Source organism: Scyliorhinus torazame, chromosome 18 (assembly GCF_047496885.1).
Source record: "Scyliorhinus torazame isolate Kashiwa2021f chromosome 18, sScyTor2.1, whole genome shotgun sequence".
Lineage (NCBI taxonomy): Eukaryota > Metazoa > Chordata > Chondrichthyes > Carcharhiniformes > Scyliorhinidae > Scyliorhinus > Scyliorhinus torazame.
The window spans coordinates 138,783,111-138,807,041 of record NC_092724.1 but is presented as its reverse complement, the minus strand read 5'-3'; the positions used below and the strand labels follow the sequence as shown (position 1 = coordinate 138,807,041).

Genomic DNA, 23,931 nt, shown 5'->3' with positions numbered 1-23,931 from the left:
GCTCCAGGGTCCCAGGTTCGTTTCCCGGCTTGGGTCACTGTCTGTGCGGAGTCTACATGTTCTCCTCATGTCTGCGAGGGTTTCGTCAGGGGGCTCCGGTTTCCTCCCACAGTCCAAAGATGTGCAGGTTAGGTGGATTGGCCATGCTAAATTGCCCTTAGTGTCCAAAAAAGGTGAGGTGGGGTTACTGGGATAGGATGAGGCGTGGGCTTAAGAAGGGTGCTCTTTCCAAGGGCCGGTGCAGACTCAATGGGCCGAATGGCCTTCTTCTGCGCTGTAAATTCTATGATTCTATGAATCTATGACTATGGCGACTTTTCATTTCAGTTCATAGTGGTGCAATTGACTGGAAAGCCATTGCATTTAGGTGTGAGGATGCAATCACTTGCATCTGCATTAGTGTGTTGTACATTACTAAGAAATGAAATGCACCAAAGTGACGGATTCTACACTTTAACTTTGGCCGGGACTTTCCTGCCCTTCCTGCCAGCGGGACTGATGGGACCAGCACCAGCCACCGCACCCCCATCCCCCTTCCCACCCCCTCATCCACCACCACAGCGGGTTCCTGGGCAGTGCAGCTGGTGAGCAGCTCAAAAAGCCAAGAGCGGATTTCCTCTACTGTTGGAAACATCGGGGTGGAGTGGGGGACGTGGAGCAGAAAATCCCAGCCCTTGGGTTCTTAGAAAGGAAACCAATTATCACAATGATTAACCCAATCTGACTGTTGGAATTTTAGGTTCTCACCTTGCCATCATTGCATTTTTTGCCCAGTTTAGTTTCCTCAGGGTGATAAAACCATTTCACTTTAACCACCATGTTGCTCCCCCATGATTCCCACATGCTTTCAATCCGACCAATGTACGGAAGATTTGGGCGCCCAACGGAGAGGAACACAGCACAATCGCCAATGCAAATGGTCTCCTTCCCTCTCACAATGGCTTTGTAGTAAAGTTTCTTTGCTTTTCCTTTCATCCCTCGTCTCTGTGGAAAACAACCAGGCCTGGTTAAGAAATAAGAACAGGAAACGCTGGGAACACTCAGCAGGTCAGGCAGAATCTGTGGAACAAGAAAGGTCAATGAATGACCTTGTTGATCTTACTCGAGCGCTGAGGAACTACAGTATCACCCTTCCTTTATTTTTCATTTTCGCCCCTTGGGATAACCTACATTTTTATAGCTGAGAGAAAAGTGGATGATAGTTAATTAGCGTCCTGCTTCACACAACACTACTTTATCTATCTCACTGGCTTCAATTGGAAAGACAATGGGATGAGATGGAAATCCGGCTGCTGATTTGCTGTCGCCTGTTTTTTTGGCAATAAAGGCTCCAATTACCCAGCTCGATTCCTAAAGCTCCCTCATTCATGCCTTCCATTACCTCTTAGGCGTGACTATTTAAATATACTTCTGACTGGTCTCCCATATTCCACCCTCCATAAACCTGAGGTCATCAAAAACTCTGCTGCCTATGCCTTAACTTGCACCAAGTTCAGTTCCTCTATTATCCCTGGTGCTCACTGATGTTGGCTCCCACTCCAGTTCCTCTATCGTCCCTGGTGCTTACTGATCCACATTGGCTCCCAGTCCAGTTCCTCTATCATCCCTGGTGCTCACTGATCCACATTGGCCCCAGTCCAGTTCCTCTATTATCCCTGGTGCTCACTGATCCACATTGGCTCCCAGTCCAGTTCCTCTATTATCCCTGGTGCTCACTGATCTACATTGGCTCAAGCTGCATCTTAATTTTAAAATTCTCATCCAACTCCTGGGGAGGGAGATGAGGAGAAAATGTGCCTAGGCGGTTCAGTCAGCTTTAATATTGGGGGGGGGGGGGGCGGGGCGGGGGGGGGGGGGGCGGGGAGAGAGAGAGAGAGAGAGAGATTAGCAGCAGCATTATAAACATCACTGAGGCCTACCTGAGTTGGCTTCCCAGACCATTTCCAAAGTTGTCGTGCTGGGAGAAAGGAGGAGATTTTGGGGCGATTTTCCACAGACGGTAGTCTCTGTCTCTTTGATAACTCCTTGGCCTTTTGAAGTCGGAATTCTTCTTGTCTCTTTAATTTGATCTTATTCGCAGGCATCACTGACTTGACTGAAAAGGGGGGTGATGACATTTTTGGCTCTGTCTGTCGTGGGTCTGAGGGGGTCAGCAGTGCAGGCACGGGGTGTGTCATACAAGTCTGAAGTAGGACCGTCGAGCCATCATCAGAGCTGTATGATGAGTCATCATTGTCTGATGAACACAAGCTGGAAGTGGAGGTAGAACCAGATGTTGAAGATGATGAAGATGCAGAAGATGAAGAAGAGACAGACAGCCTAGACATAAATCTCGATGTGACACTCTGTCGCAAGTTTCTGTTTTCATCCTCGTCCTCAGAGTACGAACTATGGCTGTCACTGTCACAATCCATGCCAAACTCTGATTGGCCAGTGTACTCATTCATTGCTAAGCTCATAGGAAGATTTTGAAGATGAGCGTGCTTTCCTTTAAGAAGTTCTATCCTTCCATTTCGCTCTTTGCTCAATTGGGAGTAGCTGGCAGTAATTTTCCCTCCAAATTCCTTCTCGCTCATAAGCAAGGCTTTCCCGTTTTTAGTTTTCGGAGATGTCACACCTTCGTGATCTAATTTCACGAGGTATTCTGTTCCTGCTTTCCTCTTCCCACATTTTGGAATTGCTATGTCCATTTTCTCCGCCCTCCTGTACTTTAGGGCCTTAGGGTTTGGCGTGAGACTTGAACTGCTCCCAAAGGCTGCAAAGGTGTTGGCGATGCTGCTAAAGGAGTCAACTTCAAAGCCGCCACTGAATACTGGGAGAGGAAGGCCCTGCACTGGAAGGAACCGTTCTTTGCCCTTCATCCTCTTTGTGCTTCCGTTGAACTGAAAGAGGTTCTCTAAAGCAATGCTGCTCTCATTGGAGTTCCTTTTCTTCCTCTGGACGATTTCCGGCCAATTTATCAGTGCATCGGTCTTTTTACTGAGCATGTGTCCCGCTCTCAACAACGTTGATACCTCAGAGTTTAAAACTCCTTTTCCTTTTATCAAAAAGAAAGCCAACAATTATTCTTGTAAAATTTCCACTGAGATACAGATCATTTTACAGCAAGGTGATCAATCATCCCTCTGCACAAATTAGAATGGTGCAAATCTATACATTATCCGCTCTTCATAAAGTATCACCATGCATTCATGATCCTTTACACTATTAATCCTGTAATTATTTATAGATCTTACGTTTCCTGATAAATAGGCCTTGCTGGAGCCTACAAATCCTGGAACCACTTAGATAAAATATGAAAAATAATATAGCGATAGTGTCTTGATACTCTTTTCAAAAGTTAATTTTACCACTTGTTACAAGGCTAGTAACTTGGTTCACTAGTTTCTTGGCTGGAAATGGACAATTGTCCCGTTAGCACTAGATATAGGTTAGGCTTAAGGCAAATGACTTTCCAAACAGCAATTGTTGATGCAAAAATCAATTCGGGCCTAATGGCTTCCAGCAGCAAATTGTTTGTGGGGCCTAGGAATCCCTATTTGTCCCTGTACAGACCGTGGAGAAACTGGCACCCCATTGACAGTCAATACAACCTAATGAGCACAGAAGACCCAAATATGTCTCCTCTCTCTGCTGCTGAAGCGCTATGGTCTGAATCTCAGGTCAGAGGACATGGGGGGTTTTAGTCCTAAGATGATAGTAAAACATAATTAGGATACAGGAATATCGGGCTGGATTCTCCGATTTTGCGGCTATGTCCGGAGAAAGCGGCTGGTCTTACGACCAAAACGTCGGCGCCGCCCATGCACCGATGCTCCACCCAGTGAGGGGCTAGCAGCCGTGCCACGTCAAAGCCCCCGGCTTTACCTGCAGATACGGATGCAGAATGGCTTGCTCCGTGGCCGCGCATGCACACGGCAGCGGCCGTGCCGTACAATCTGGCGCCAGCCGCACGTGGATCCGGCCTGCCAGATAGTGCCTCCCTGGAACCTCCCTTACCACCCCCCAACAGTCCTCCCAGTCCCTGCCGAAGCTCCCCTTGCTAGCGGAATGACCCCCCCCCCCCCCGACTATGGCTGCGCTGGACACAGTCCGCAGCTGTCACGCGAGGTCCCCGAAAATTCAGAGTACACGCGACCGACGTCGTCGGGAATTTGGCCCATCGGAGCATCGGGGGAGGGCCTCAGGTGATGTCCTCAGGCCGTCCCAATGGCGTGCAGCGTACTCCTCAAGAATGCCGTTTATGAGGGGGCGGAGCATCTGGAAAACAGCACCGCCCCCAATTCTGCCGTAAAAACGGATACTCCGGCCAATCGCTAAACGCAATTTTGACGTTGACAATCGGAGAATCCCGCCCATCCTGTTTTGAGCAGGAGATACCTTCCTGGAAACCACTACTTAAATCAAATGAACTTATATTGAAGCAAGTTAAATGAATGTAATATCAAAAGAAGTGTTCCCATCTCGAGATTTTTGGCACCAGTATGTTAACCTAAACATGAAATAAACAAAACACAATGTCAATAAATGCATATTCACTGTGATGCGGCAAAGAACCAAAGAGAGCAGCTTTTGGTTTTCCTGATTGTTCTAAAATAACGGTACAAAATATAGACCTAAGATATAGTTGGGCAAATCCTTTCAAGATCAACTTCTCTTAAGATCCAGAGTTTGTGGAAACAACCCCTTCACTGATTCACCCAGACAGTAACTATGCAGTTACAAACAATCGTTGGCACCCAGTTCCTAACTACTTTAGCAGTATTTTAAATGAATAAATGGGTTGTAAATTTTCAACTACGTTTAAGACAAAACTACTCTATTTGGGATTGCTTGAAACAGGCTGTGGGATTCTCCATCGGCGGGATCCTCCACCCCACCGGCAGCGCACCTACACCCGCGCATTTCCCGACGCTGTGGGATGGCCCACAATGGGAAACCCCATTGGCTGGCTGCGGGTATGGAGAATCCCGCTGCCGGCGGGGGCACGCTGCGCCGGAAAACGGGGCTGGCGGGACGGTGAATCCGCCCAGGGTATTTGTAATGCAACAGCAATACTGAAATGGTGATTTACCTGATATGATTTGGTTCATACACATGACCATGTGTAAACATGTTTAAATGGAGCGTTGCTCAGAACTAATGTTCCTGTTCATTATAATCCAAAAAGAGGCATGAGAGCATCTCCAACCTGACAAATTGTTTAACCAAGTGTAGCTGGGGCTGAGTAGGAAGCCAGAGACAAAGGGGGCAACTAGGCGGGTGGCAGTTAAAATTGCCAATATTATTCATCTACCGTGGACTAGCAGGTTTGGAATTCCAACTGCTCCCTTGAGCAGGCCGCAAAGCCGCCCTACCAAAAGGCTGGTGGGGTCCTTTTAAACATATACACGCCAGTCTCCAGTGAAGATACCAAGGCCTGATTGGAACTTCAACTCGGGTTGATGGGGGTCAGGGGGTTGGACAGATGCCGATTAAGTGGGAAGCATCCGTAAGATTTTCTTGTCAGGCTGTCGCAGTGGTTAACTGGGGTTAAAAGGGGCCCAAAAATGTAACATTTTTAAAAAAATTATCTTTCTCGTTAGGCCTGGACAGACAGGGTCGCTTTCGTAGAATCCCTACAGAGCAGAAAGAGGCCATTCAGCCCATCGAGTCTGCACCAACCCTCTGAAAGGCGCACTCCCCAACCCATTGCGACCCAGCCTATGGACATTAAGGGGCAATTTAGCATGGTCAATCCACCCAACCTGCAGATCCTTGGACTCTGGGAGGAAACTGGAGCACCCGGAGGAAATCCACGCAGACACGGGAAGAATGTGTAAACTCCATGCAGCGCCAGAAGAAGATTTCAAACCTGGGTCCCTGGCGCTGTGAGGCAGCAGTGCTGGAACACTCACTGTGCCACCCTCAGCCTTTTCTCAGCCTCAACAAAAAATCTTCTACTTCTCCGACTGGCTGCAGGATGGCCTGGCACCAATCCCGCCACTCACTGTTGCCAAGGGAGACGCTACCCAACTTTGCATTGCTTCCCACTCAGACTGGCCAATGACAGGAAGTCAAATACGCCAGGCCTCATTATTGGAGCAGTGGGGCAAGTTTCTTCCAGGCATTGCTGCCAAATTACAGAAATCGGGCCCAAAGTTAAAATCTGAGGCCTAAGGAGGCATTTGTGAGAGTTTGTAACATTAAGACTACATATTGCATTGTGGGTCATTGGCTAACTGGTATTACAGCGTGCTTCTGTTCTGGAAAGAAAATGAAGAAACTCTTTTGTTTATATTGCAAATGAACCAGATTTGTTGGCTTTGATTTCTACTCTGTACTTAACTTGGTAAAGAGAGAAAAAAAATGAAATGGGGGCACATCCTGGAACAGGGTAGGACTTTGCCTGCTTGATATGAATCACAATGGGAGGGAAGTACTAAACAATTATCATGGGATCTCAACATTGTGTTACTATACACATGCCGAGCACAGCTGTGATTTGCAACTGTCTGTTTTTTGTGATGTCATTGTAAAGGAGTTGCTATTCCATTGTCCGCCATCATTTATTGAAGGCTATTGCTAGCTCACGTCAATTGATGGACAACAGTGGGAACTATTTTTCATTTATATAATAGCACATCGGCAAATTGAATGCCACATTTAATACTATACGATCCCTTTAACCATTCAATTTCATTTGTTTGTCTACATGGAAACTGAAAGCCCATTTAATATTGAGCCATCCTTTCATCTGCTTTTTACAGGCACTACAGCTACTGTCTCTTTGTTGCTCTCAGCCAGCTTGGCCTGAAATAGTGAGTGTAGGAGTGGCTATTCCTCTTCTGATGCACATTCAAGCCAACTTCCTCTTACAACCTTGAGTTAATTTACATTTATTGCAGTTGTTTGACTGTTGAAATAGCTTTGCTGTATACACAGAGTCATACTGAAGCTTTGCAGAGCTGCCTGTATAAGCTGAACACTATCTGCTGTGCTGGCCAATGCAGTGAAGTGAATCACGTACAGCGCCAGAAGAAGATTTGTTACTTCCTTCCCCACAATGATTTTGTCAGGTCTGTTGTCCGATTTGATTCCACTCCGTTGTATAAACCCCAGCACAGTTCCAGCTCTTTGTTTACACACTATACTAGTTCCACTGTGATCTGACTTGTGGTGGCCCAGTAATAACTTCACAGAATTCAAGAAGCAGCCAAGTTGATGTGTTGCTCAGCGCATATTTAAAAGCTACCTTTCCCTTTAGAAGAAAATGGTTTCATTGTGGACTGACTGTCTCATTTATTTCGAACTGCTGATTGTCATAACGGAATCACAGCAAATATTCTAGATGATAAATTATTGCATGTCATAATATCGTCACCTCCTTAATTGGCGGAGGGATTAAAATATTAACAGGCAAGTGCGGTGGGCTTTCAAATAAATCAATATTTTTTGAACAAACTTATGCAACAAATAGAGGACCTTGGTTACACAACGACATTATTAAACGTTCTCTTTCAGAGGCCTGGGTGGTGCAGTAGATTAGACGCAGATGTTTTACCTGAGGCAGCCAGGTTCAAATCCCGGCTAGAATGATGAGATGACAATCTCCTCTGACTGATTGTTGTAAGACTCCTGCGTGAAACTCTGGGGTAGTTTCAGTCTAGTTCTTAAGAGGCGAATGGCCTGCAGCACATTTCTGTTCCTAATTTGACAATCTCACACAGATGCGGGAATGGAAATCTTCTGTTGAGGTTCAAGGTGAGGCAAGGGAAACTTTACTCTGCATCGGGAGTGGGATACGCTTGACTTGGGAATGCTTCATTTTGACAGTTTACGCCGTAAATGGGAAAATGCCTCATGTAACATTTCGCATCTGGATTTGTGCAGAAAATATTGTATATACTCGTGTAAAAGTCAAACTTTTTGGGGCGGGATGGTGGTGCATGGTTAGCACTGCTGCCTCACGGCGCCGAGGACCCGGGTTCGACCCCGACCCCTATCCTTGTGGAGTTTGCACATTCTCGCTGTGTCCATGTGAGTCTCACCCCCTACAACCCAAAGATGTGCAGGGTAGGTGGATTGGACATGCTAAATTTCCCCACGCAGACACGGGGAGATTGTGCAAACTCCTGTAGCCATGTAAAATGGCTGCGTTCTGATTAATCTGGCCAAAACCCTGTTTAAAATGGCTAAACCGAAAGACTGCTGGGAAAAGCAGCCAAGAAGACACAAGCAGGCAGCTGCAGACAGGTTTGCAGCTTCAGCTCTGGGAACGTAGCCCAGATCGATACTCAGGGCTATCAACAGCCCATCAACCCAGGTATCCGCAGTTTCATTCAGGACTGTTTACACCTAATCTACTCAGACATCCACAGCTAAATCGGCTATCCCCGGGAACAATTGCAACATATTAGCAATTGAATACCGGGCCAGACCTGTCGGCGCCTGCAGTGGCCGAAACAAAGACAGGTGAGCGACCACCCCCTGATCGAGGAATCGCCTTACCATTGGACACATCGACCCCAGAGACTGGGGACAGAATCCAATCACTTGGGACTCAGGGTCAAGGGCCGCCCCGGGAGGCGGGAAGCCCCTGGGCCCTATAAAAGTGAAGGTCCAAGTTCAGATCTCTCTCTCTCTCTCATCTTCGCCTGCTCGAGACCTTCACAAGCCCAGCCACCGGCCACTGTAAGTGTGAATCCAACGAACGCTATCGGTGTAGAGACACCTAGCCACAGACCTGTAGCAGCCTTTTGAATCCCGCGGGCCAGATTTGATTGGACAAGCCATTCGTTTCCCTGACCTGGTGGGCTCTTCCTAAGTTAAGTATTGGCCAGTAGTGATAGGTTTATAATATAAATAGTAGTATTAGGGTATTAATATTTCTTGTTGTATATAATAAATGACCGTTGTTTTATTCCTTACTAAGCGGTGTGTTGTGTTATTAATCATAACCTGAACTTGAACCACGTGGCGGTATCATAAAGATACCTGGCGACTCATGAGCAAAGGTGACCTAAACAGAGCAAATAGACTAAAGCTAGAAAGAGCAACACTCCACACGGACAGTGACCCAGGGCCGGGATTGAACCCGGGTCCTCAGCGCCGTGAGGCAGCTATGCTAACCACTGGGCCACCGTGCTGCCCCAAACACACATGTCAACCCCTTGAAAACATTACTCATGTCAAAGTTGACCCCCCCCCCCCCCCCTCCACCAGTGATGTCATGGGCAACCCAATGTTCAATGTTGGGAACATCATTATAATACATTTGAATATCATTATCAGGCCTCTACATCCATATCATCCCCACCTCCCCGTAAGAAACTTCATTCACATCAGCGGGAGGGCAGAACGACATGGGGTACAATTGGTTTCCCACGACATGTACCTGGCGGGCAGACCTCCCAGAGGAGACCAGGTGAGTGCACCATTCAGGAGGAGAAGGTAATGCCTGGGCAGTACCGGGGGACAGTGCCAGGGGGCAGTGCTGGGCGGGCAGTGCTGTGGGGGGTCCCTGGTGAACGATTGTGCACTGGGGCGGTCTTTAAAAATGGCTCCCCTATCTTGAAAAAACTAAGTAGTCGGCGAGAGAGACAGCCCAGCAGCTGGACTGCTGGGACCCACCCCGTAAAGTTTTTCATTCAATATTCCCAACGATATGGCGGAGAAAGCCGCTCCACGCAGCTTTTCCCACCCGCTGTCGCACGCTGCCAGATACGGGGAAAGTTCCATCCTATGTGGCAGCAAATCAGTGGCCAGAATCTTTTGTTTGCCGCAATAAATTAAGAAATGGTGCTGATGATACAAGTTTATAACAGCCTATATGGAAACTAAACAAACATCAAACTTCCATAGAAAATAGCCTCCAATCAAAGAACAAAGAACAATACAGCACAGGAACAGGCCCTTCGGCCCTCCAAGCCTGTGCCGACCATGGTACCTGCCTAAACTAAAACTGTGTGCATTTTCGGATTCCGTATCCCTCCATTCCCACCCTATTCATACATTTGTCTAGATGTCCCTTAAATGCCACTATCGTACCTGCTCCCACCACCTCCCCAGGCAGCGCGTTCCATATATTTACCACCCTCTGTGTAAAAACGTGCCTCGCACATCAGTTCTAAACTTTTCCCCAAGCGCTTTAAATCTATGTCCCCTAGTACTTGACTTCCCTACCCTAGGAAAGAGCATCTGACTATCCACTCTGTCCATGCCACTCATAACCTTGTAGACCTCTATTAGGTCACCTCTCAACCTCCGTCATTCCAATGAGAACAGACTAAGTTTATCAAACCTCTCCTCATAGCTAATGTCCTCCATATGAGGCAATATCCTAGTAAACCGCTGCTGTACCCTCTCCAAAACATCCACATCCTTCTGGTAGTGTGGCGACCACAATTGTACACAATATTCCAAATGAGGCCTAACTAAGGTCCTGTACAGCTGCAACATGACTAGCCAATTTATATATTCAATGCCCCGACCGATGAAGGCCGGCATGTCATATGCCTTTTTGACCACCTTATCCACATACATTGCCACTTTCAGTGACCGGTGGACATGCACTCGTTAGAACACTCATTTATAGTCTTACAAAGAGATAAACCCACCCGCTTTCCCTTTTACTGAAGCCTTCTTGCCAATGGCTTTGCTCAATTCTGAGGAATTCTTTCCATCCAGTGTTTGATTCTGGCTGCTTTCTGCACCATCTCGCTTCTCAATGGGCAGCCTCCGAACTCTTAGTCTCCCATTGGATACCAGCAAAGCAGGGGAAGGTTCTGTACCTGTAAAAGAAAGATTTACATTAAAATGTGCCTGCTGAGTTTTTTTTACTGTTGCTTTTTGGATGTTTCTACAGTTGTAATGCCTTCCTCTGGAAACCTGAATTTAAGATCAGTGGAATTTTAAGAAATATGGGGCAGAATTCTCCGGCAGCTGGGATTCTTTTGCTGCCTAACCCTCCCATGGGTTTCCTGGCGGTGTGGAGTGTCTTCAATGGGAAATCCATCGTCAAGCGGCAAGAACAGAGAATCCCGCCGCCAGCGAACAGTGCGCCGCCGTGAAACGCGCGGCGGGGGGACGGAAGAATCCAGGGTGTTTCTCGGCCGCACGCCATTCACTGGCAGCGGGATTCTACCCTCCTGCCGCTTGGCAATGGGACTTCCCATTGAAACCGCCCCACGTCGCGGCGAAACCGGTGGGGTGGGTGTGCTGCCAGCAGGAAAAGTGAATATCGCCCCCAATAAACTTATAATAATAATAATAATCATCATTTATTGTCACAAGTAGGCTTCAATGAAGTTACTGTGAAAAAGCCCCTAGTCTTATCCTTTTCCAACCTAGTACCCAAATTAACCTTTGGAAATCCAATCCAGTACTCAAACCAATCCAGCAGCCCAATCTAATTCATCATAGAATCCCTACAGGACAGAAAGAGGCCATTCAGCCCATTGAGTCTGCAATGACTCTTTGAAAGACCACTCTACCTAGGCCCTAACCCCCACTCTGTAACCTCACCCAAAGGGGCAATTTAGCATGTCCAATCCACCTAACCTGCACGTCTTTGGACTGTGGGAGGAAACCGGAGCACCCGGAGGAAACCCACGCAGACACGGGGAGAAAGTGCAAACTCCGCACAGGCAGTCAACCAAGGTGGGAATCGAACCCAGGGCAGGTCCCTGGCGCTATGATGCAGCATTGCTAATCACTGTGCCACCCTGCCGCCCCAATGTCTAATCTCCAAACTAATTCATAACTCAATCCAACCTTGAATACTAATTCAACTCTCTAGACTGACAAAACTTCAGAGAGCGACCCATAACCATAAATAACGTATAACGGCTCCCGGATTCAACTGCCGAAGTACCAGCAGAAATTTGCCTCAGGTTTCCTTGGTGCCTCATCCCTATCCACTGTGGCCTGTCTGATAGCATAAGCACGAGGATGGCATTGGGCTTTGTAATAAAGCAGTTCAAGGTTAATTAGCCTGCTGATATGCATGGCTAAGGCTCCTATATGGCGACTGACCATATGAGTAAATTACCTGTGGTTGCCCTGGCATCCATGAAACCCAACTGCAGCAAAGAATTAAGCCCTTGGAGAGGGAAGGGAGATGGGGAAAGAGAAAACTAGAAAAGAAATTCAGGCTCGGATCATTAAAGAGGATTAATTTTACAACTTTATTACCTAATGTGCATTATCGTAATATTTAATATCAGTGCTGCACTCCTCAGTATATTAAACAATGCACTAAGCAAACATGATTTGAACAGCTCATAAGTGTATGATACATTTTTATATCCTCTAAATAATGGATTTTTTTTTCAATATTTCAACAAGCAAGAATAATTAAGTCATTGGGGAGTGGGAAACAGGTGATCTTTTGCTTGGTTGATTGAGCCATAAAACCTGCGCACACACGCACACACACTTGGAACCGTCATGACTTATGGCTCTTCATAATTATAAAATAGTCTCCCATTCGCTTCTTGCACGTAAGTTACCTCCTTATCTGCATGTGCATTTCATAGAATCACAGAATCATAGAATTTACAGTGCAGAATTTACCATTTGGGGATGGTATTTCTTCACTTTGGCTGCTGACAATTCAGTAAAATTCAAAGACACGGTAAAGGCTCAACATGATGGCTGAGGGATGTTTTGAGAAGTATCAATGCCCCTGAGCCACATTGTTTGGGTGGGTCCCAGGTTCAGTTCGGAGCCTTTGGCCTCAGCCTTGCTGGTGATAGCTGTATTGGAATTAATGCTGCCCCACTGGGTTCGAGGAGAGGTACGGGTCGATCAGCTTCCTCTTCCTAGCCACTGCCGGAACTTTGTATGTTTGGATTCAGGGTGATATTTCCCCATGCTCAAGACAGTTTGCAAACAACTACTGTTATAGGTTACACATTAATATTGCATCACTGGGGGAGGGGTCAACGTGTGACGACTGCCCATCAAACTAGATGGGAAGTTAACACTGTCAAGAGAGAGGGTAGAAAACTAGTGCGAAAAAGAACAAAAATGATACAAAGAGCCTGTACAGTGATATTTCTTGGTTGTGTTGATTTCATCTTTCGGTAGAAAGTCACATTTTTATGAAGCACCCAAACAATACTTTGTTGGTCTTTGGCTAGATTTCTCAGATACATACGGCTGTAATTTATGGGATGTCGTTTTCCCTGACCACCCCCCCGTCAGACTAAAAGGTCAGATGGGAGCCCACCCACTAATAAAACGGTTGAGCGCTCGCAGGGCATTAATTGACTCAAGGCGAGAGTTCCGCCCCCAGCCTTAAGTGGCAGTTTTGAGCAGTGGCCCCTGCTGCGACGACCACCAGTCCCTGAAGAAGAGGAGGTTATGGACGCCAGAGTGAAGTGATGCATCGGCGGGCCCTGGCAGGCAGGCCCAAGCGGGGTGGCGATGAGGGGCTGGGTGCAAGTGGCCGGGGGGGGGGGTAGGATTAAAGGGAAGGGCGGGGTGGGGTGTGGTATGTCCTTGGGGACGGTGCCTCCAATGGCTACAGGGAATCTGCAAAGGATGTTCCCTCCTCCTTGACGAACACCAGCTCACCCAGTAAAAGTTGTCAGGATACCCTCTTGGAGTGCGCCTCCCCTGTCACAGGTACAAGAGCAGTGGGGGCTGGATGAGGCACTTAATTGGCCATGAGTTGGCCATTTAAGGGCCTCAAAAGACCCAAGAGTGAGTGCCTCCCCCCCCCCCCGCCATAAAATGGGATACAGGTCAGGAGTGGGCAGGAAAACAATGGGAAAGCCACACACTGCATTTTATGAGCTCCAGCATCTTCAAACAAGTCAGCGGGGGTGCATAAAATCCACTCAATAATATAAATTTCAAATTTGCAAAATATTTCTTCAGTGTTTCTTCCCCAAGTTCATGAATGCTTTTGCGTGCAAACAATGTGCGATCAAACTGCAGTTTTGTTTCCCATGATTACTCACATTGGATTTTATAATCTGGAGGAAGGAGACGGATATTTGGCAGAGAAATTCGTCCCACATCACCATCATCAAATTCCACCGTCACACTATCGTCTCCATTCTCCTCTTCTTCCTCTTCACTGGTACTGCCTGCTGCACAAGGTTAAAACACAGGAGAGGCGCAGGTTACAGAGAGGACACAGGTGAAAAGTAATGACTGCTTGCAGCATTTGTTGCTGTCTCTTTTATTGTTTTTGGTCAATTAAAAGTGCGTGCAGCGTTTTAAATAAATAGTAACGTTTGCCATCATTACTCCTTCAACTCAAATATTTATCTGACCTGCACAACCATTTTTAAAATAGGTCACGTTACAATTGTTGTAAATTCCAGCATAAAAATCCTTTAACGGTGTACAGACTCAAATCCAGACTCATATAATGTGCAGTGTTGAAATAGTAAAATAAAATTAAACCAGTCTTTATTTAGTCAGGAAGATAATGGTGTCAGTAGAGAACTGCTGATACATCATAAACAGTTTTCTCGGAAGATAATCTTTCATTTAGATGCTTATAAATATTTGAAATCCCAAGTTATAAGGTGGTGTAGTAATGCCAAAACTACATTGATCCCCAGAACTACCCAAAGGAGAGGGAGATGTCCTCTGTTGACCTTACTTGTTATTCTGTTTCTAAAACAAAACGTCCCAATTTCACTGCACAAAGTACAGACAATGTATCTCCCCCCTCCCCTACCCCGCACCCTTGTTACCGAAAGGATGGAACGAGGAGGTTATTCCCGTTTTAACAGATTTTCTTTCCATCCATATCCATACATCTCCCTCATCCATCTGCTCCAATGGGTTTATTTGGCATGGCAAGGTGTGGCCATTGTTAGACACTCCCTTGACCACTATTTATCCCTCAACCAACATCATTAAAAAGAGGTTATCCGGCTATCACGTTGCGGTTTCGGGGGGGCGACCATGCTGTGTGCAAAATGGCTGTTGCGTTTCCTAATTTCCAACAGTGACCAGAATTCAAAAGTACTTAATTGGCTACAATATGTTTTGGGGCATCCCAGGGTTGTGAATTAAAAGCAGTTTTCAAATATAAACCTTTCTTTCTTCCCCAAAATCCCACTACATGAGACAGCTGATTCGGCAGAATGAATGACGCGTTTGACAAAACGGAGAATATATCCAGTTGGCAATGCTGAATTTAGTGACAGGCTGCTACTGTACTCATTTACAAGTGCTGGTGGTATTTCCTCCAGCACAACTGAAATGAAAGCATTTTTTTAAAAAAAGAGTAATTAAATATTCAGTCAGTGCAGATATAACACCTATTGACACTACAGTAAGAAGTCTTAAAACACCAGCTTAAAGTCCAATGGGTTTGTTTCGAATCACTAGCTTTCAGAGCACTGCTCCATCCTCAGGTGAATGAAGAAGTGGGTTCCAGAAACATATATAGAGACAAAGTCAAAGATGCAAGATGATACTGTAGACACCAGTCACTATTGTTTGGTGATAAATTTGACAAAATCCCTAAATACAGCTAGATTGATCTCTTGTTGACTGTAGGTCACATGGCTCTAATTATACCCAGTTCTGATCATAAGTGACATTTTCAAGTTATTGCATGTGAAATGAATGCGTTGACTATGGATTTGAGTTTATTTTTAACCTGTTGCAACTATGGCGCAGACACCAGGTAATGATAGAATGTTATACAGTGCAGAAGGAGGCCATTCAGCCCATTGAGTCTACACCGGCCCTTGGAAAGAGCACCCTACCCAAGCCCATACCTCCACCCTATCCCCGTAATCCAGTAACCCCACCCAAACTTTTTGAACACCAAGGTCAATTTAGCATGGCTAATCCACCTGACCTGCACATCTTTGGACTAGTGGGAGGAAACCGGCGCACCCGGAGGAAACCCACGCACACACGGGGTGAACGTGCAGACTCTGCACAGACAGTGACCCAAGCCGGAATCGAACCTGGGACCCTGGAGCGGCGAAGCAACTGTGCTAACCACTATGCTACCGTGCTGCCCAAAGAATCCACTTTGATCAATTCCTATGGTTTTCTGCTGTATAGTCAGTTAATTCCTTTTGCAATCCTTCCCTGTGCGAAATTACCTTTGTCAAACTGAAAATAACTCAAAGACTATCCTGTATTGAAAAGCATGGATCATATAAGAAATTTTCAACCTCACCTTTAACTTTAACTGTTAAAAAATCAATGCCAATCTGAAACTTGTCGTCAAATAATTAGTCAAATGAGCAGAATAATTCTAATAACTACTGGTCTAGACTTCACTTGATTGAATAAGGCTAATGGGCAGGTTTTAGGCATTTTTTAGCAAGCTATTCTGACTCTTACTGTTGATGAGTACCAGAGGATATGTGCCCAATCGCACCAACACGGAAGCATCTGCCTCTCAAGCAGATGGCTACAGACTTGAACCTCAGTTACAACCTTTTAACAGAGCGTATCGACTTCAGCTGCTCTTCTTCAATGCACAATGTGAAGCGATATATTTTGGCTGGACACCCAAATAAGGAGGAAAATGAACATATTGGGATAGACACCCCGCCACAGGAGCAACTCACTCAAGAAAGGAAGGAAGGGCAGGAGGAAATGAATGAAAGAAGGAAGGCAGGAGAGAAGGTGGGAAGGAATGAAGGTGGGAAGGAAGTGGGAAGGCGAGAAGGAGGGAAGGAGAGAAGGAGGAATGGCAGTAAGGAATGAAGGTGGGAAGGCTGAAAGGAGGAAAGGCGGGAAAGCTAAAAGGAGGGAAGGTGAGAAGGAGGATGATGAAGACTATATATTTACATATCTAACATTAATCTTTTATACTCCAATGTCCTGAAATGTTAACTCAGTTTCTCTCCACAGATGCTGACAGACGTACTGAGTATTCCCAGAATTTTCTAGTTTTTAATTTCACTTTTGGGTTCAACTGCTCTCAGGTGTCCTTGGGCCGCAGAATATTGCTCCACCAAATTAGGTCTTGTTGTGCTCAAAGTACATTCGTAAAACAAGCACAACAAGGTCCAATTGCTACTCCATTACCTTTGCCCGAGGCAAATTAATCCTCCTAATGGCCAAAGATGGCAGTTGTGGAGGTAGCCGTGACCCTTTCCATCTGCTCTACACCAGGCTTTGTATCTCTCCTATCGAAAATAAAAAAAAGAAAATGTTGATCAAGAGTGAGTTTTTTAAAACAAAAAGCAGATTGAAGGGGACCAGGAATACCTGTCTGTGTGAACCACTATTCCGATTTCAGCCAGACGTCCTGAGTTAGAAGGAGTTAATTGCACAACTTCTCACTAGGCTTTGATAAACGACATCTGGATCTTGCACTCCCCAGTCACATTCGACCTTGGAGCTCGTCAGTGACGGATGTGACCAGTCTGTTCTCATCTCAAACATTCATACCAGCGGCATTTCTCTCCACTTCACTCCAATATTATCAACATCCATCACCCCTCTCTCAATGTGAGTAGCAGCATCATTTACACAGCTTGCAATATTCAGCATGCACCACAAATCCATCACCTTAATGGAGTACTAATTCAAATTTAAATGTTTGTTCAGCGGCTATGGAAGTGGCCTTCGGTAGATAATTATATGATATTGTTTTTACTGCTGACAATTGTAGCAAAGCCATATAACTGACCCATGGCTCCCTTATCTCCTAGTGAAATATTCCAGTTAACCAGATCGTTTCTTTTCTTCGCCCCCTTTTACTCTTCAAACGTTGTTTGGTGTCGCATCATGCTAATCCTCCCAGCACTGCAGGAGAGTGGTTCGTGAGCAAGGACACGCACTGATATACAGTTTTCAGAGAAAAATTTACCTTTTTCACAGAACACATCCAAAAACAGCTGTACAAAATATATATACAACCAACAGGAATGTAGGAACAGGAGTAGGCTGGTCAGATCCTATTCTATTCAAATCATGGCCGATCTACACATCAAATTCACTTACCTTCATTTGCTCCATGTTACTCAATATCCCCATCCCTAACAAAAATCTAACAACCTCAGGTTTGAAATCTAAATTGATCCTACTTTTTTTTTTGGGGGGGGGGGGGAGGGGGGGTGTTGTAGTTTATCCACTAACCTTTTCCTGAAGAACTATTTCCTCAACTCGCTCCTAAACAGTCTGTCTCTAATTTCAAGACTATGCCTTGTTCTGGATTTCTCCAGCTCAGGAAAAGTTCTTTCTGGATCTATTGTTATGGACAGGAGGGTGTTCAATTTAAACAGTCCTGATTTCTCCTCTCATGTCCATGCATAGAAAGGTGCTTTGATTTTGATTCCCCCCTTTTAAGTGGTAGTGTGCTCCCCAACCTCTCAATTTTGGGTGTGACGCAATTTATATTGATAATCCCATAGCAAACCCAAGGTGGGGTATGTGATGATATGCATCAAGCAATTCTGTATAGAATATTATGCACGACCTCCGCCCAGTAGGTGGCAGTGTAAGTCTACCATGTGGCTCTGTGCCTCGGGAAGTTGTGAGTAAGTCGTGCTGGTGGATAGACGTATTTTGCAGTAGCTCTATAATGGTGTGTTAGTAGTATGTTATTTATTTATTCCAGTTATCTTTACCATGCAGTTGTTTCACAATATATTATTTAAACTAGATGTTCTGTCGTGCATATTGGTCAGTCTACAGAACATGACAGGGTGAACAGAGTTGAATTAGTTTATTCTCACACACTCAAAATGCAGGAGGAGGGTGTTGCTATATTGTCTCCAGTGCATTCATACAATGAACAAGGGACCAAGAAGGAAATGTTTACAGGGAAAAGACCACAGAACAAAAACAAAAATTGTTTCATGTGAGTCCAGAGTTCAGAGTGAAAGGGCCAATAGTATTTTCCTTCACAGAGGTCGTATGGTTGAAAACTGATGATGGGTTGTTCACTTTTCCAGTAGAGATTATTTCCATAATGTGATAGGCACTGAGAGATTTTGCCTTGTAGGTGGTGGTATAGAAGTGCAGAAGTTCAGTATAAACAGTAGCGATGGGGACCAGGAATTCAAACCTGGATAGAGCTCCTTTTTGTGCCGCGGCTTGTAAGTTGAATTATGGCAGACTGATTAGCCATATAGCAAGACAGTATTACTGGTTGTCCCAGCTTGGGGGGGAGGGGTTCATGTCATGACTCCTATCTCTCCACTTTGGCTTTGACAAAGTGAGTATATTCCTTAATCTGGGTTCTCTAGATTGTTAATGTTTCAACCATTAAGAACTTGAAAAGAAGGTTTCAGGTTCCTTTGCCCTAGACAATGACTCGGTTCCGCTTGACCAGGCCTGGTTTATGAAATGAAGATGACGTTTTCAGAATTCCCCTTAAATCTGGTCTCCGCAGTCCACAAGGGTCATTAGCCTCTCTTCAGAGATAACGAGAAGCAAGTCTCCAAGAGACTGCCCTTTTGTTTAGGGTCACAGTCGGATATTGCTTCTGTCATTTTAAAACGTCATTGTGCAGTTCAAAAATGTTACAAATTAGTCATGAGGAAACATATATAATAAAAATATAGCATGAGGTGTTAGCTCTATTACACTATTGAATCTCTGAATCATTTTAAGCTCCTCAACTAGAATGCCCTTCAATTCTCTAAAGTCAGACAAATACAAACCAAGCTGTCCTTATAATTTAACTCTTTAGGCCATGGTATCATATTGAAGAATATATGCTGCACTCGGAGGTCAAGATAACCTCTTGGTAAAGAGACGCCCGAATCTAAACAACACACACCAGATGGTGTCTGACCAAGGCGGTGTACAGCTGAACATTCATTTCTCTTTTATATTCCAATACTTTTGAGATAAAAGGTCAACATTGCATTAACTTTCTTGATTACTCTTTGTGCTTGCGTCCAACTTTTTGTGATTGGTGTAGATGGCTAACCTAATGCTTATGCTCCTCTTCAGCCCAATAAGTTCTCTCCCCAGTAAGAAAATATCTCAGTTTGTCTTTCTCGGGTCCAAAGTTGCTAATCTTTCACTTCCGCACACTAAGCTCCATCTGCCACTATTTTGTTCACTCATTTAACACGTTCATCCCTCTGTAACTTTCTGCTCTGATCCCACAACCAATGGACCAGATCTACACTCTGCAGTCCTGATACATCCAGTCATGAATGACGGTGGACAACTAAACGACTCGAGGGAGGAGGAGGGTCCACAAATATTCCCAACCTCAATGCTGGGAAAGCCCAGGACATCAGTTAGCTGAAGTTAAGGCTGAAGCATTTGCAGCCCCCTTCAGTCAGAAGTGCTCAGTGGATGATGACAACATTTCAGCAATAGACCTGAAGATCTGTGCTCCAGAACTCACTGCACCACAAGCTTTACCAGTACAGCTACAACATTGGCATCTACGCAGCAATGTGTAAATTAGCCTATGTATGCCATGTCCTGAACAATCAGGACAAATCCAACTCGGCCAATTAACGCCCCATTCTCGATCATCAGTAAAGTGATGGAAGGGGTCATCAACAGTGCTATCAAGTGACTCAGCAATAACCTGCTCTATGATACTCAGTTTGGATTCTTCCAGGGTCACTCAGCTGATCTCATTATAACCTTGGCTATAATGACAAGGACAAAAGAGCTAAACTCATCAGTTGAGGTTGACATCAACGCAGCATTTGTCAGAGTGTGGCATCAAGGAGCCCCAGCAAAACTGTATTCAATGCAAATCGAAGGAAAACTTTCCACTGGCTGGAGGAGTCATGTCTAACACAAAGGAAGATGGTTGTCGTTGTTGGGAGGTCAGTTATCTCAGTTCCTGCAGGAGATCCTCAGGATAGTGTTCTTGGCCCAACCATCTTAAGCTGCTTCATCAATGACCTTCCTTCCATCATGAGGTCAGAAGTGGGGATGTTCACTGATGACTGCACACATGACTCCTCAGTTACTGAAGCAGTCCATGTCCAAATGGACAACAGCAAGACCTGAACAATATTCACGCTTGGGCTTACAAGTGGCAAGTGACATTCATGGCACACAAGTGCCAGGTAATGACCATCTCCAACAAGAGAAAATCTAACCATTATTGAATCCCCCATTATCAACATCCTGGAGGTTACCATTAACCAGAAACTGAACTTGACTAGCCATATAAATACTGTGACTACCAGAGCAGGTCAGAGGTGAGGAATTCTGTGGTGATTAACACAGCTCCTGAGTCCCCAGAACATGTGCACAAGGCAGAAGTCAGATGCGTGATGGAATACTCCCTACTTGCCTGGATGAGTGCTGCACCAACAACACTCAAGAAGCTCAACACCACCATAGCACAGTGGGCTAAACAGCTGGCTTGTAATGCAGAACAAGGCCAGCAGCGCGGGTTCAATTCCCGTACCGGCCTCCCCGAACAGGCGCCGGAATGTGGCGACTAGGGGCTTTTCACAGTTACTGAGGGCAGCACGGTAGCATAGTGGTTAGCACAATTGTTTCACAGCTCCAGGGTCCCAGGTTCGATTCCCGGCTTGGGTCACTATCTGTGCGGAGTCTGCACGTTCCCCCTGTGTGTGCATGGGTTTCCTCCGGGTGCTCCGGTTTCCTCCAACAGTCCAAAGATGTGCAGGTTAGGTGGATTGGCCATGCTAAATTGCCCTTAGTGTCCAAAATTGCCCTTAGTGTTGGGTGGGGTTACTGGGTTATGGGGATAGGATGGGGGTGTGGGCTTGGGTAGGGTGCTCTTTCCAAGAGCCGGTGCAGACTCGATGGGCCAAATGGCCTGCTTCTGCACTGTAAATTCTTTGATGATGAACTTCATTGAAGCCTACTTGTGACAATAAGCGATTATTATTATTACCATCCAGAAAAAAGCATCCCACTTGATTGGCAGTCCTACCACAAACATTCACTCCCTCCGCCTCCAACACACAGTGGCAGCAGTGTGCGCCATCTACAAGATGAACTGCAGCAATCACCAAGGCTTCTTTAACTGCACCAACAAAGCCCGTGACCTCTGCAACGGACAGATGGTGCCTGGGAACACTATCACAGCAAGTTCCCCTCCAAGTCACTCACCATCCTGACTTGGAAATATATTGCTGTTCCTTCACTGTCGCCTGGTCAAAATCCTGGAACTCCCTCCCTCACGTGCGTTGAGACACACACGGCTGGGAGGCCGGAGAATCAAGCCCTTAGTTTCATGCGTCCTCTTGCAATTCTTCTTCTGTCCACCGCAGCGCTGTCGCTGCAGGGCCTGGAGAGCTGCTGACCGTCTCCAAGGCAGGACTTCCTCCTGAGTGAGGGGGCGCAAGCCCCACCTACAGCCACTTCATGCTGGTTCGAGCATGAAATGGATGAGGGGCACTCGGAGTCACCAGGGATGTCTTCTGCACTGACCCTTCGGATGGCGGGAAGCGAGATAGCGATCTCTGAAACACTGGCTAAAGTCCTGGAAGTCCATTAAATAAAAATGGAATTTATCTTATTCAGTCACTGTTAGTCATCCTGGTTTAAGATATATAATTGTTATCAGCACTGATGCGGCTCCTTGAGCTGAGCAAAAGAGGCATATCCAGAATGAATCACAAATGAGGGTAGAAACTTTGATCAATGAAACTCACATACAGATGCTTAATGTGCTTGTGCGTGTAGGCTAGTTTGACATTAACTGTTCATGCTACATTAAAATGGGCACCCACGGGGTTACAGTTTGAGTGCATTCAGCGTTCATATATAAAAATTACCACTCAGAATGTCTGCTCTAGAGTAATCTTATGCTGTGTTCATATTATTGCTGGAATGCTCCCTAAGCCTGCTTCTGGCCTGTACTGGACTGAGAGATGGGTTTGTCTCATTTATACGTTAATTTAAAAAAATCAAATTGTCCCAATTTGAACCACTCAAGGTGCTGTTCCTACTTATCTTTAATTAAATTGGACTGTGTTTGGCTCTTTCCAGCCATTTAAAAAATTTGTACTTCAGTCCAGTTGCAGATTGACTTCCATTCAAGTGGTTAGTCACACAAGTGAGATGCAAAGATCCATGCTGAGCCAATTACAATTTCCTTAATTTAAGCAGGAATGGCGTCATTATGATTGCGCCTAACGACTGTCAAACTGGTTCATCAATCTGAATTCAGTCCCATTCTGACACTTTGACGGAGCCAAGTTATTGTCCAGATTCCCCAGGAAAAGGTTCAAATGGACCTGGATTTTCCTAAGCCGCGGTTTCCGCCATCACCTTCGGCAAGAAAATTAGCTGAAGCCAGTGAAGTGAAAGAAAATGGTTCCTGCAGCTCCTGTACTTGTTCAGACGGGCTCAAGAGAGCCTTATTCTGGTGCTAATACTGGTGGAGTGGATATGAGGCATTTGGGCTAAGATGAATAATAGCAGCTGTTCATTGCTAGCTCTTTACTCAGCTGTGATGTTGCTAGCCTAAAGTTGGAGTGCTTGAAGTATTTATTCAACAATAATTTTTTCATCCTGTTCTCATGCATAGCGTGCTGCCCATCTTGGAGCAGTGGGTGAAGGGATGGGGGTGGGAGGGGTGATGTCCACGTGCTATATCTGTCACAAAACAAAAAAGGTTCTGTTGGTTGTGGATCTGCAACAGATCCAGTGTCAAAACAGTGGGCGGGATTCTCCGATTCCCCGGTCACGTGTTTCTCGGCGGTGCGCTGGAGGCGGGATTCCATCTTCCCGCCGCTTGCCAATGGGATTTCCCATTGTTACCACCCCACGCCGCCGAGAACCCCGTGGCGTGGGTGCGCTGCCGGCGGGAAAAGCAATTCTGGCCAACAATTGTTGAAAAAAGTCAGGCAATTTTTACTGTGCAAATCATCAACATTATTAGGTTTGCTAAAAGGCTGCACGAATATTGTATTTTATTCTGGACTGACATTAAAACACACTCCTGTTCATCCAAAGTCATATTTTGCTCAAAAATGGCAAATTATTTTTAATGAGGCATGAGGGCCAATTTCTGGAGGCTTTGGGCCTTCTGATGGGTCA

General features: G+C 45.7%; 1 protein-coding gene across 5 annotated transcripts in view; it reads right to left on the bottom strand.

Annotated features, from left to right (window-relative positions):
* bahcc1b (BAH domain and coiled-coil containing 1b) overlaps positions 1–23,931 on the bottom strand; it is a 305,394-nt gene that overhangs the window by 6,232 nt on the left and 275,231 nt on the right. For 4 of the 5 annotated variants that reach the window (XM_072483465.1, XM_072483467.1, XM_072483464.1 and 1 more), the window contains exons 25-28: positions 13,950–14,081; positions 10,599–10,772; positions 1,920–3,037; positions 748–984 (exon numbers count right to left, since the gene is read on the bottom strand). In XM_072483465.1, coding sequence (XP_072339566.1) covers positions 748–984; positions 1,920–3,037; positions 10,599–10,772; positions 13,950–14,081 — 1,661 coding nt within the window. The remainder of the gene's footprint in view (positions 1–747; positions 985–1,919; positions 3,038–10,598; positions 10,773–13,949; positions 14,082–23,931) is intronic. The other variant, XM_072483469.1, reaches the window with a different exon arrangement.